Genomic DNA, 13,803 nt, shown 5'->3' with positions numbered 1-13,803 from the left:
TCCTTGCTCTTTATCAAGTCAAATTAAAATAAAGTAGAATTCAAGGAAACACTGAATACATCATGTTGTTTTCAGAAGTTGTCATTCAGGAACAAGCAATGCAAAAAAATCTACTGTTCAGATAAAACACCCAAATTCTGTGATCTGTGGTTTCTATAGAAAAAGACTCAAAAAAAAAAAAACAACAAAAACAAAACTGGAGAAAGGGAAAATAACTTATTAGAGGATAATATTTTCTTTCAAGTGATTATACAACAAATATATATCCCAGGTAACACCCTGCCTTTTTCACTTGGCAGCTGCTACAGAGATATCACAAGAGTATTTTATAAGAAAGTAAAAACATTAATTACCAGACATGGTGGATACCCTTAAATTGAAATAATCACCTCTTTATCTTTGGGATAAATATGAGGATATTGTATAATATGCACTAAATTTTTCTCTCATTACATACCAGTACAGAAAATATATTATTCTTAAGTCTTAGCTATACAATTCTTTTTTCTTTAATGTCTTTCACATATGGAATAACTGAATCAATTTGTATATTACTATATTATCCCATGTTTCAATGAGGAAAAAGTGTTTATGCTGGTTAATTTTCTCTCTAATGGCATCTATTAAAACTTAACATTCAGTGGAGTTTTATTCTCCAAATATATAGAATTTATTTATACCTAAATGGATGAAATGGATGAGCAAGAAGTCAACAGACAACTTTGGATGCATAAATGAGGACAGAGCACATTTTACATTGTGTTACCAGGAACTCTTGTTGCTAGTTTCATCTTTGTTACTATTTTATGTTTCCACACTTTTCATCCAGTCAAGAGTATGACTTCAATACTTTTTCTGAAATGGATGTGGAAATTAAATTTGTAGGCATGCAGGTGAATGACAGTGCTCCAAGGCAAGTAATTGGTAAGACTAGAACCTATGTGCAGATGGAATAGTGGTCAAACTTCCAGAATTCTGATTAATCTCCTCTGCAAGTGCCCTCTCTCTTCTTTCCTATTTGACTCAGTGTGTGATGTAGTTCACTTTCAGTGTTGGTTAGGTCTGAGACAAAGAATCCGAATTGGGTATGAGTGTGTGTGTGTGTGTGTGTGTGTGTGTGGTATTTGTGAATGCAGTATATGTATGTATGGATTGTGTGTGTGTGTGTGTTATGTGTGAAAGTGTGTGTGTGGTGTGTATGTTGTGAGTATGCGTGCAATGTATGTGTGTGGCATGAGTGATGTGTTTGTGTGTGTGGGTGTATGCAGTATGTGTGCGTGTGGTGTGTTTGTGAGTGTGTGTGAATAGACAGTACTTATTTATGTGGAAGCAAAACAATCCTTCCAGATTCCTATGTAGTAAATCCATCCCTCTGTTAAATACTAACAAACAGTGTTATGATGACAAGTGTTTAGCAGCTGGATCTTTTTAATTTTTTCTTTATTTGTAGATTTTGCTGATTTCCTTGGTGTAAATACTCCTGCTATGACTGATTTCTAGATAGTGGCATGATACCACAGAATACCTATAATAGACAGTTTTGCTGAAAACTCCCAGCTTTCTAGGAGGGCTGGGCTTGGTTATGTTGTACCAATGTAGGGTAGTATTAGAATCATAAACACCATTTTCCTTCCACTACTTCCATTACTACCAAGCAGTACAGAAGGCTCATGATGTGCAGTACAGTTTTTCGACCTTAACACTTGATATTTTAGAGGAGACAATTCCTTATGCATTGTAACAGGATGTAGTACAGCTCTACTAACTACATGCTAGTAACAACCACATCACCCAGCTAAATGTGACAACTAACAATGTCTCTTGATATTGTCAAATTCAGGAAAAATTGCTCTGGATTGAGAACTACTGAAACAGAGACTCTTGTGAAACCTTCAGTTCTTGCCAGTGAGCACAATGAGTGTCATCACTTGTCCTCAGTTTTAAGTGCATTTTCCAGGTCTCTGTAGTGACAATTTAGCCACCTATCAGGAAAGACAGTCAATATTTCTAATTGCACATGACACTTAACCTCTATAGTTTCCTCATCTGTAAAATAAGATATGTACCAGTTATTATCAGATCTTACAATCTATAATGTGTGTGTGTGTGTGTGTGTGCATGTGCGCAGGCATTTTTGCCGTGATACTGCAAACCAACAGCAAATAAAGTTCTTGACAATTCTTGGTCACTACTATCTACTTGTGGATGTTTAAAGGTTGCCACCTAGTGGCCATCTACAATTACTTGTTATAATAGATTGATGCTGGAGATACTAAGTAGTGTCTTGGGGAATGGGAGGGAATGATGATAAAGGGTTCAGTGGAACATATAAACTGAATATGTAAAATTATATTTTAATGACTTCAAAATTTAATTTATTTTCAATATTTATTAGTGAAATATTTGTATATTTTTGTTATCTTACTTGCAATCTTCTTTATGGCCACTTAAATTTTGGATAATTTTCATTAGTTTTAATTAATTTTAATCTCTTTGTGTAAGACTAACCCAGGTAAGCTATTTAAAGGGAATTCCATGAAGCTAAAAAATAGGTCCAGAAGTCAATGAAAATGTGGGTTGTCTTCAGATCAGACTTTGAAATACGAACAGTGTTAATCACAGAAGATTAGAGAAATATGCAAGCTAGTTTGAGGATTAATATTACCCAAACTTTTGTCTACTCACATAGACATGAAACATTTTTATTTTTTGTTTTTGAAAGTGTCATTGGGAGCTGAGATTATATTTTAGCTCAATTTTTGTATGTAATACTATCTAGTCATCATTTATCATTGAAGTAACTTTTATTAAGACTTTTCCATGCAAGACTATAAGTCAGATTATTCCTTTGTCTCTGCCACCACTGAAGAGGGGTGATCGCATTCTTATGACCCAGGAATTCTTTATTCATTTTTTTTTGCTGGTATTGGAGTTTGAATGACCTAGGAGTTCTTGGTAGCAATTAAAATTAGACTCTGGTCTATATAATGAAAAACCATAGCAAAATATCAGGGTTTTAGGAATCAGAAGGGATTTGAGTTTTAAAATGTGAGACTAGTTTTCAAAGAAATCATTTTCAGGCTAGTTTATCTACTTCTATTCAAGTAGATAAATTGCTTATTTATCCTAGAACTTCAAGAAGTAAACATGCTTATATGAATGTTTAAATATATTAAAACATATTAATCAACTTTATAGATAAGTACTATATCCCCATTTGTCAAGTGATTTCATGTAAACTGGTCTACTTTCTCAGCTTTTCATATACTTTCCTTTATTCTCAGACCATGTTTGATTGGCTAACTGTGGGCCAGTAGCTACCCTCTGGGATCCTTAAAGAATGAGAAGTTTCTTTTACTATTAAACACTAACTCACCATTTTTCTCAGTATCCATTCTTAATGATAAAATACTGTCTTTTAAAGCTTGTTATGACTCTCTTAAGGGATGGAAGTGTGGTTCAAGTAGTAGTATGTTTACCTAGCAAATGCAAGACCCCGAATTCAAACCCCAGCACTGGAAAAAAAAAAAAAGAAAAGAAAAGAAACCAAAAACAAAAAAACCCCAAAACAACAATGAAATCTCTTAAGATTAACAACCAGAAATATTTAACCAGTGATGATGAGGTTGGGGAACTGAGCTTTTCTAGAACTGAGGACGTGGTTATTCCCCAAGCTGCCTTGGGAGTGTGGGTTAGGAGAAGGGTGGAGTTTGGCAGCTAGAAATTATTGCTCATTTTGCTGAGAACTAGACTTGGCTGCATTATAATGTCTTTGCTTCTAATTTCTCATTGGTCTAGTCTATCCCTTAAACTGGGAAGGAAAATGAAATGTGCCAGACTAAAATTAAAGAACACTGAAATGTGAAAATGCAATACACATGTATTGAATGTCTAGTATGTACCAGAAACTATGTAAAGCATCAAACATTTAGAAAGATGAAATAAACCAACAAACTCCAACTGAAGGTCTTCATCGTTGTGGGTGGGTGGGAAAGAGGTTAAGCAGTCAGACCCATAGTACATTGTAATATAAGACAGACAATGAGTTTAGAAATTATTAAGTATCCTGAAACAGCAAAACTTAAGCAAATAAGGAAGCTTAATCTAGAATGTTGCTGAATTGAAAACAATTTTATAACTATTCTAAATAAACTGATTCCTGGGGATTTAACACATCAAGTAGAATTCTTACCTGGACTACGTCCCAATGGTCTTAGTCTATCTTTGACCAGTGCTGAAATCAAGTATCAATGTAGCTGATGAAATTACTGTAAGTGGTTATATTGTTGCTCATTTGTAAGGAAAATGGTCATTGCCAGTAAGAAATTTGTGCTTTTAGTTTTTACTAGTACATATTTGGCAGTGGGTTTGAATTTCCACTGGTTTGTCTTTCCAGGGTCCTCGTGGTCCTCAGGGAATTGATGGAGAACCAGGAGTTCCTGGTCAACCTGGTGCTCCAGGGCCTCCTGGACATCCCTCTCATCCAGGACCTGATGGCATGAGCAGGGTGAGTTTTTGGCACTGTTTAATGTCACATTTAGGCAATATATTAAATTATTAATTTATCACTATGATTTCAGGCTGTGTCTGTTCAGAAACTGGTGCTCAACTATAAAAGCTATTAAGTGAATGTGGTACTGCTATGAAGAATAATAAAACTAATAGATCCACAGTGAATTGTTGAAAAATTCAAAGTAACATCTTCTAAAAAGCTGCTTCAAATGATTTGTTATTCTCTGTGTCAATTCTGGACTCCATAAACTTTGTTCTCTCTGTTGATTCTAAAGGACCATGAGTATTGCTCCAAGTGAACTAAAGGAGAGGTCCAACTCTAGCCTTCTTCTGTGCTCTAGCCTCAGAGTGCTGACAAAATCAGCACCACATTCTTCCCCCAAGACATGTGTATGAGGCTTTTTGTTGCTGTGACAAATACCTGAGGGACACAGTTTAAAAGAGGAAGGGTTATTTTGGCTCACATTTTCAGAGGTTTCAATCCATGGACACTGGCTTCATCGTTTCTGGGACTGTGGGGAGACAGTACATCATGATGGAAGGGCATGGTGGAACAAAAGCTCCTTCCCTCATGGTGGCCAGGAAGCAGAGAGAGACAGAGGAAGGGGCTCGGGACAGTCATATTCCTCAAGAGTACACCCTCACAGTGACCTACTTCCTCCAACTTGATCCCACCGCTGAAAGTTTCTACTGCCTTCCAATTATACTACCAAACAATGAATCCATCACTGTATTAATTCACTGATGAAGACAGAGCCTAACGGTCCAATCACTTTCCCAAAGCTCCACTTCTGAACACTGCATTAGGGATCAGCTTTGAACACATGAGCCTTTTTGGGGGAGACTTCATATCCAAATTGTAACAACACTTAGATGCTGCCTAATTATTTTAGTTAAATTTCAGTCTCTTACACAAGGTAAAATGCCTCTATCTGCCCTTTTGAATACTTTGTGCCAGCGTAGGACATTTAGTAGCATAACAAGAGACCATATGGAGTCTGGATACCATTTTTGTTTTATAAGGCTACATACATCTGTTTCTCAACTGATTATAGAAGGAATTGCCAATTTATTTTTTAAATAATCCACATAATTTTTTACCACTAAGACCTGGAAATTAGTATAACTACTGGAATGTAGATGAATGATTTTGGTCAGTTTGATTGCCAGAGGTATTTTTTTAGGATAGCTAAAACTGTTTCAAATTCTTTGAACATCTAGCAACTCATTAAAAGGGTTATAAAATGTTTACAATTTACATAAATGCAATTTAAAGTTTACTTGCCATGAACAAACAAAGAAGAATATCATCTACTTAAAATAGTTTGAAAGGGACTCGGGGATCTTTAGGACACATGTTTTAAGGGCAGCTTTTAGGCTTTGTTCCAATATTTGGCATACTGTAATTGTGGAAGGAAATCAGATAAAGCGATTTAAACCTGAAATCGATTAGACTAAGTACTTATCAGAGTGACCCTCTTACAGAAATGCTGGGGGAAGAATGATCGATCAAAAACTTATGCAATCAAAAAATAGCTTGAATCTTTTTCCATGCTTTAAAGTGAAATGTTTAAATTATTCTTAGGTGAGTCATACTATAAGAATTACAGAAAGTGCATATTCCTAAATTTTAAAAATATGTTGATGTACATCTTTTACTATGAAAATAATGTTAACACATTGCATTTACAGCCTTTTTCAGCTCAGATGGCTGGGTTGGATGAAAAATCTGGACTTGGAAGTCAAGTAGGGCTGATGCCTGGCTCTGTGGTAAGCATACTGATAATTAAGGTACTTGTAGAAAAATAGTTATGTAAAGAGAGGCTTGAGTTAGCTAGTCAAGAAATAACATGACTTCTTAAACACTTCCATCCATCCACTCATTCATCTATTTTGTTTGTTTATCAAATCTACTCCTTATGAGTTAAAAGCCCACTAGTGTTCTTTTACTAACTACGTTAAACTCAAAGACAACAATAAAGGTGTGTGCATATTTCACTTAATCCTTGAAGAAGATCATGCAACAAAATTTGTTCCTTAGTAATTAAAAAAAGCCCTGTTTTATGATGACATTAGAAATACTGATTTGTCAATATTTTGAGATGAGAGATATTTTGATATTTCCATTTTTATTATTTCCTACTTATCTTAATATTCTCTGTCTTTCTTATTCCAACAACTCTGAGGTTCTCTGGCTGGGCCTTCTCATTGTCCATATCCTCTTTTGAATTTTGTCAAGAAAGATTCCCATTTTCTCAGGGCAAGTCATTTAACCTGGGAATTTGTATTTGGACCAATGCAATCTCATTGAATGAATTAACACTTTTCAAAACAACTCTCCTAGGCTTTTTTGATCATAATATACTCAAAATCATTCCGGATTAGTGGAATTTTGGCCAATATGAAGTGAAGTCAGGCCTCATAGAAAACACCCCTCTACTCATTGTTAAGGCCAGCATTGTGAACACCTTGAAAAAGTTTTTTTGGTGGTATGGGGAGTTGAATGCAGGACTTTGTACTTGTTTGGCAGGTGCTGTAGTACTTGAACCAGTCCTTTTTACTTTGGTTATTTTTGAAGTAGGGTCTTGGATTGCAATCTTCCTGTTTATGCTTCCTGCATAAATAACAAGGCATGCATTGCTGCACCCACCATTGGTCTAGTTTGGCTCTCATAAACTTTTTGCCCAGCTTGGTCTTGAAATATGATCCTCCTGATCTCGATCTTCTGAGTAGCTAGGATTACAGATTTGAACCACTGCTCCCTGCTCACATATATACATATAATTATTATTACATGTATTAATATTATGTTATATTATAATACATTATATTAATATTAATATACTAAAATATTATATATATTATATATAATTTAAAAATTACTAGTAATGTATCATTCAATGATTATTATTTTTAAGTGTTCTTTTATTTTCTTACTAATTCAAAATAAATTATTTTTGTCATAAAAATAAACTTGATTTTAGTTAAATCAATATTACTTCATCAAGGCTGACATTTAAAAAAATTGTATTGTCACATATAGTATTACATATTATTAAATTTTGCATTTCCACTTATTTCATATTTAAATAAGAAAAGCCTAGACTGATTACTTTAAAATATGTTGTGAAAGAAATAACCCAGAAACCTCAGTGCCTCAGATAATTTTAAACTGATATTAAAGTAATCTAGTCAACATTGTTAGTTTCATAAGCTTTTGATTCATTGAAAGTTCATAGGATCATTTAAGCCTGTCTGCTATAAAACTAAAGCATTATCAGGCTGTGTGATAATGACTTTATGCCTGCCAAGACTTTCCTTTCTTCAGATGCTTTTGTTTAACGGAACCACCCTTGAACATGCACGTGTTCCTGTCCTAAAGACATTAGGTGTGTACAGGCATCCTGTTTATTTCTCTTTATGATAATGAGGGTATGAACAAAGTCATCCCAACTGTTCTCCAAGCTTTAACCTCCCTGGATGTATCTGCCTTCCAGATGAGTACAGATGGAGATGTCATCATCCCCCCATCAAGGCTTCATTTTTCCAGATTTTAACGCTGATTCAACAGTTAAAAAATATGAATCATCTTGAATACTATGAAACTTTTCTTCTCATTTGTTTTTAAGGGTCCTGTTGGCCCAAGGGGACCTCAAGGTTTACAAGGACAGCAAGTAAGTGTTTTAATAATTAAATCATATACTGTATCCAAGAAAATAACAGTACAAATATGGTCTAGGTGACATGACCACTTTTTCCATTACATAATTATAATGCTCAGTTCAAATGGACTGCATTAAATAATTCTCATTCACTTAGAAATATATGCAGTATTCATTTCAAAGTTTCTTCATGGTGATACAATTTTATATAATTTCTCTATGTGAACGACCTCTAATACCTGGAATTGTATGTTTGCTTCTGAAATAGCAGACTGTTATCTGCTGTCATTATAAAAATTTTCATAATTAATTATGTGCCAAATCTGAGACTATGAAATTAGATCATAAAATGCCATCACTATATGGTATCATTATAAATAAAAGTCAAGGTGATAATGCCATGGAGTCTTTAAAAAGAACACAATACTATATCTTTTCTTTCTGTGCCTGTCAAGCACCAGTAAAATTGTGTTGCAGAGCTATTTTATTTTTTGTAGTGATTTAACAGGCATTAGAAATAATTCTTCAGGAGAACGAAAAGAAAAGAATCTTTACCTCAATCAAGGCTACCACATTGTCATCCCCAAAAGTGAGGAATTTCACTTCAAGACATTGGGGAATAGAAAGGGGCTGATGTTGATGGTGGTGAAGGTGCTAATGCTACTGCTGACTAGCACTGACTGAGCACTCACTCTGTGCTAGCACTATGCTAAGTTTTAATTTATTATCTACACAGCCTAAAGAATTATATACTTTAACTCTTCTTTGATAGACTAGGAAAGAGAGTTATAAACAAATTAAGAAACTTGCCCAAAGGCATAGAACTGCAAAGTGGCAGAGCTAGCAATTTGAACCGCCATACTATATATTGCAGAGGCTATAGGATTTGTCATTCTATTTTCCTTTGGTTTAAATACGTCCTTTGTCCTTGATTTTAGGGTGGCATAGGACCAGCAGGACCTCCTGGTGAACCTGGTGAACCTGGACCAATGGTAAATGTCAAGTAAGCATGTAGATCGAGTTAAATACAGGTCCACCCTTAAAATGATGTCATAAGTTATTTATTTTCCGAGGTCTTCTTTATGTAGGAAAACATGACAATTGAGATTGAGAGTCCTGTATTGTGGACTATCTTTAAGTCATATGTTCCCTATGTCAGACTATTTAATTTTAAAGGCTTTGAATATGGTTAGTAGACAGTACAGAGATAGATGTATTTGTGCAATTAAACAGGTTATCTTCTGTTGAGCACATGATCTGAGGGATACAACCTAAAATTCAAAATGTTAAAAAGCCTGTTTTCTCTAACATTTTTCATTATCAATAGTTTGGGTTATATTATGTCTTGTTTTATCATTAGGGCCCAATTGGTGCACGTGGACCAGAGGGCCCTCCTGGGAAGCCTGGTGAAGATGTAAGTTTCTTTGTTTCATTTTGCTTTGAAGTTTTGAAGATGCTAAGAAGGATCTAGAATGTTAGCACCAATGTTATGCATTAATTCCCCATTCACTTTCCTCATCCTTCTAGTTTCTATTGAATTCAGTCTAAACTGGAGCACTAAAGATAAATTTAACAAAAATACAAAAGCATTCTGAACTTTACCATATATATTAATATTTCTTCTGAAATTCCCATTATTTTCACTAAAATTTATCCATAAGATACTAGAATTGTCCCAATACATACAACTTTGATGGTTCACTGAAATGATCTGAAAGAAAAAAAGGCTATGATGGAATACATCATTATTATGTCTTAATTAAATGGAATTTTAAAATTGTCTTAGTAGTACAGTGTCAATATGGTTCCCCAATGCTGAAAAAGTAATTTAATCAACTATATTTTTAGTTAAAGTTAAGATTCAGCTACAGATTTTGGCATTAATAACATGCAATCAAAGAACAGTGCCCAACAACTTATTTTATTTTCTACATTATTTTCTTAGTTGTAACAAAATTGAGCATAAAATTATGGCAGGCCATTAGATACATATGACAGTAAACCAAGTAGACATAGCATTTTGCTTTTGTGAGTCATGATAGTCACTCAAATGGATTGCACAGAATTTAGCCATAGAGAAATATTTTGGGTAGTTATCATTATTAATTTTTGTCACAAGAAAAGAAATGGTAAGTAGTAGTTGAAACAATTTTTGATTCAGTGTCACATTATATGGAATTTCATAGCATTTATGTGTATTCATGTTTATAAGTTTTTGTTTGTTTTTTGCGTCAGGGTCTCAGTATGTAGTCCAGGTCTCGACCCCAAGAACTTCCTGCCTCAGCCTTCTGAGTGCTGAGATTACAGGTTTGCACCACCATGCCAGGCTCTCCAAGACAAATCAAAACTTTATAATACACTTCTCTCTCTCTCTCTTTTTTTTTTTTAGTGCCAGGGATTTGACATACCTATGGCCTTGTACATGCTAGGCAGACACTCTACTTCTGAGCTGTATTCCCAGTCCTATGTGTATAAATTTTGATGTTCATAAAGATGTTGAGCTAGATCAGACCTGGATAATTTATTTTATTTTTATTGTTTATTCACCTATTCATGTGTGCATACATTTGAGTCATCTCTCCCCTGTCCCACTCCCTCCCCTCCCTCCCACCTCCCTCACTTCCAGGCAGAACCTGTTTTAGTCTCTTCTCCAATTTGTTGAAGAGAAGACATAAGCAACAATAAGAAAGACATTGCGTTTTTGCTAATTGAGATAAAAATAGCTATACAGAGAGATTCCTAGCATTGCCTTCATGCACATGTGTATTACAACCCAAATTGGTTAATCTTTACCAGCAGACCAGGATAATTTATATCTACTTCTTCTGGATAAATTAACTAAAGCTTCACAAACAGAATGAATTGCTATCATAAGGAAAGCCTAGGTATTTGTTGTTGTTACACTGTTTCTCTGTTTAGAATATTATAAATGAAAACTTTATTTATTTATTTATTTATTTATTTTGGTACTGAGGATGGAATGCAGGGTCTGGAGCCTGCTAGGCAAGCACTTTCCTTTTGAGCCATGCTCCACCACCCCAGCCCTTTTGTTTGTATTTTATTTGAGACAGTCTCATGAACTTTGCCTGGAGTTGGCCTTGAACTCACAATCTTCCTGTCTGTGCCTCCCTAGTAGCTGATATTACATGTGCTTGCCAAAACACCCGATTGCACATGAACTTTCTACAGAAGACTTTTTTCTGTAATTTATTTATCATGTGATCTCTGAAGAAGAACATTTTACTTTCTCTATACCTTCCACCATTCTATGCTTTTTTTTTGTTTTCCATAAAGGGTGAACCTGGTAGAAATGGAAATACTGGTGAAGTGGGATTTTCAGGATCACCGGTAAGTTTATACTCATAAAAATGATGATATGAAGACAAACTTGAAAAATAGAGAGCATGAAAGTCAACTCTCTTATGTATGTGTATTTGGCATTAAATAAATGTAGAAAACTAAGCAATATTCTCTACTGTCAAAAGGTAAAATATCACAGGACATCTTACCAGAATCATAGCTAAGTCCAATTCTCTACTTTGCATTGGCACCATATGGAAATCCTCCTAGAGTAAGAGAATTATATCATAACAAAACATGGATGGTCTCCAAACTAAGTGTTAATTTTTCAGAAAATGATAACTTTTAAAAAAAAATCACCAGCATGAACTATTTGCAATTTGTAACACCTGAGTCCTATTTATCTTTATTTTTATTTTATATTATTCCACATGTCTAAAACAATAGCCTGAAAGAATTTATTGACTTGTTTTTAATCAGCTGGGGACAATAAATTATAGACAGGATGCCTCTTTGGCTGCTTCCCAATCCCTAATGTTGACTGAAATTCTTGATTAATCTTCCGGGCCCTAAAATCTTGTGACAAGATCCACTGATTGCCAGGTGTCCTCACACAGCTGTATGCTTCCCCCTGGCTTACTAAAGGGACAGGCCCATGGCAACCCACTCCACCAAAATTCAGGACCTGGGCCTTTGAAACATTCTTTGAATTGACCTCATTAAGACCTTTGCTAAGCCCCCTTTTAGGGTATGTTACACAGGAATGAGGAAAATTAGAGAATGATAAGCAAGCAAAAATCCTCAAACATTCCTTACTTGTAGGGTTTCTCCTGTCCTGCAGCCCCTAAATGGTTCCAGCTTTCTACTTATCACTTTTCCTATAATTTCTTAATATTTCTACCACTCGGTACAACTAATAGCACTGCAGTACTCTGTTTACTTTCTGACAGATTGATGGGGTTCATGCTAGGAATATTTTTTTATATAAACAAATGAATGTTGATCTTTAACAGGGATTTACAGGGCTCTAAGGATTATTTAGTTTCAAATGTAAAGCCAGTTCCCCATTCCCCTCCTCTCTTTCCTTTGCTCTCCCATCAGCTTGGGAAGCAAATGCAAAGGCATGAGGTTTAGTCATTAGCACAGATGTCCTTTTCAACCCATCCAGGCTGAGCCTCCTGTGGCCTGCTGCACTTTTGCACGTACTCACAGCGTGGACCTCCATGGGGAGCAAAGGTGTCCTGCCAGCACTGCACAGATGCACTCTGCAAGCTGAGTGCAACAACATGTGATTGTGCTGTGATGACAGTGCTGGGTCAGCAGAGGGAGAATTCTTTATGAGCATTCGTACATCTGGTTCATTTTCTTCTTATACTAGGGATGTGTAATCACATGAGAATTTCCCTCACAGAACATAAAAACTGAAGTTAACTAATTATTTGAAATAACATAGCTCACTAATTCCCCCATAGGCTTAAATGGGTGTGCGCTGAGTTGCCTGCTCAGAAGGAAGGGAGACTAATCTCAGTAAAAGGGAGGATTTTAGTCTAAGAGCATAAAGGGAGTTCTTAACGTGACAGAATTCCTAAGCAAGGTTGAGTAAACAGAAGAATTAGTGGGACTTCACTTGTTCAGAGTGTGACTTGATGTGCCCTCTCTGGGATAACCTCAAACATTAAATCAATATTTTCCCTGAAAGAAGTCACAGAGGAATGATTGCTTTGATCTTATCATATGAATTTCACTTATTGAGTTCATTATTGAGTTGTTATTGATTCATCTAGTAAATAATGAATGAAAACTACGATTATGTGGAGCAAAGGATTTTGCCATATGTGTTGTGCTAGGACAAGAGAAACTCCTTTGGAAAGCTTTTGGTATCACAGTAGTAAACCTTTTCTGCATTCAGTTGTTCATACAATGATTATTTACTGAATGCCCACTGAGGTATAAAGCTAAGTGCCAGGGGTAAGAAGGTTAGAAATAATAATTAAAAACTGATAATAATTGATAGTGCTATCAATCTGGTGGTAGTGGTAATGGCAATTCAATACAAAACCAAATTAAAGTAGGCAAAAGAATAAATAACTAAGTCACTGGGTCATTGTTACTTTAAGAGTAAAAGATAAGTTTTAAGTATCATTTCAAAATAGTCAGATCACTGCATTTGATTTTGTTGCATTTCTATGTTTTAAATTTAATGTGATTAAGTAATTTGCAAATGCATAGAATTAAGGAGAAACTTAGAAATTATTGAATCAAAAAGCCAAACCATTATCGTATTTCTTGACTTTTCTTTCTGTTGGATATTTCATTTCCTCATTTATGT

The 13,803-nt window shown here is 35.0% G+C and overlaps 1 protein-coding gene across 1 annotated transcript in view; it reads left to right on the top strand.

The window, feature by feature from the left end:
- Col5a2 (collagen type V alpha 2 chain) overlaps positions 1-13,803 on the top strand; it is a 140,534-nt gene that overhangs the window by 75,024 nt on the left and 51,707 nt on the right. The window contains exons 7-12 of the mRNA XM_020167066.2: positions 4,397-4,507; positions 6,205-6,282; positions 8,142-8,186; positions 9,113-9,166; positions 9,535-9,588; positions 11,469-11,522. Of these exons, the coding sequence (XP_020022655.2) occupies positions 4,397-4,507; positions 6,205-6,282; positions 8,142-8,186; positions 9,113-9,166; positions 9,535-9,588; positions 11,469-11,522 (396 nt within the window). The remainder of the gene's footprint in view (positions 1-4,396; positions 4,508-6,204; positions 6,283-8,141; positions 8,187-9,112; positions 9,167-9,534; positions 9,589-11,468; positions 11,523-13,803) is intronic.

This window comes from Castor canadensis, chromosome 4 (genome assembly GCF_047511655.1).
Source record: "Castor canadensis chromosome 4, mCasCan1.hap1v2, whole genome shotgun sequence".
NCBI classification, from domain to species: Eukaryota; Metazoa; Chordata; class Mammalia; order Rodentia; family Castoridae; genus Castor; species Castor canadensis.
Note: the sequence above shows the minus strand (reverse complement) of the source record. Positions and strands in the feature narration are given on the sequence as shown.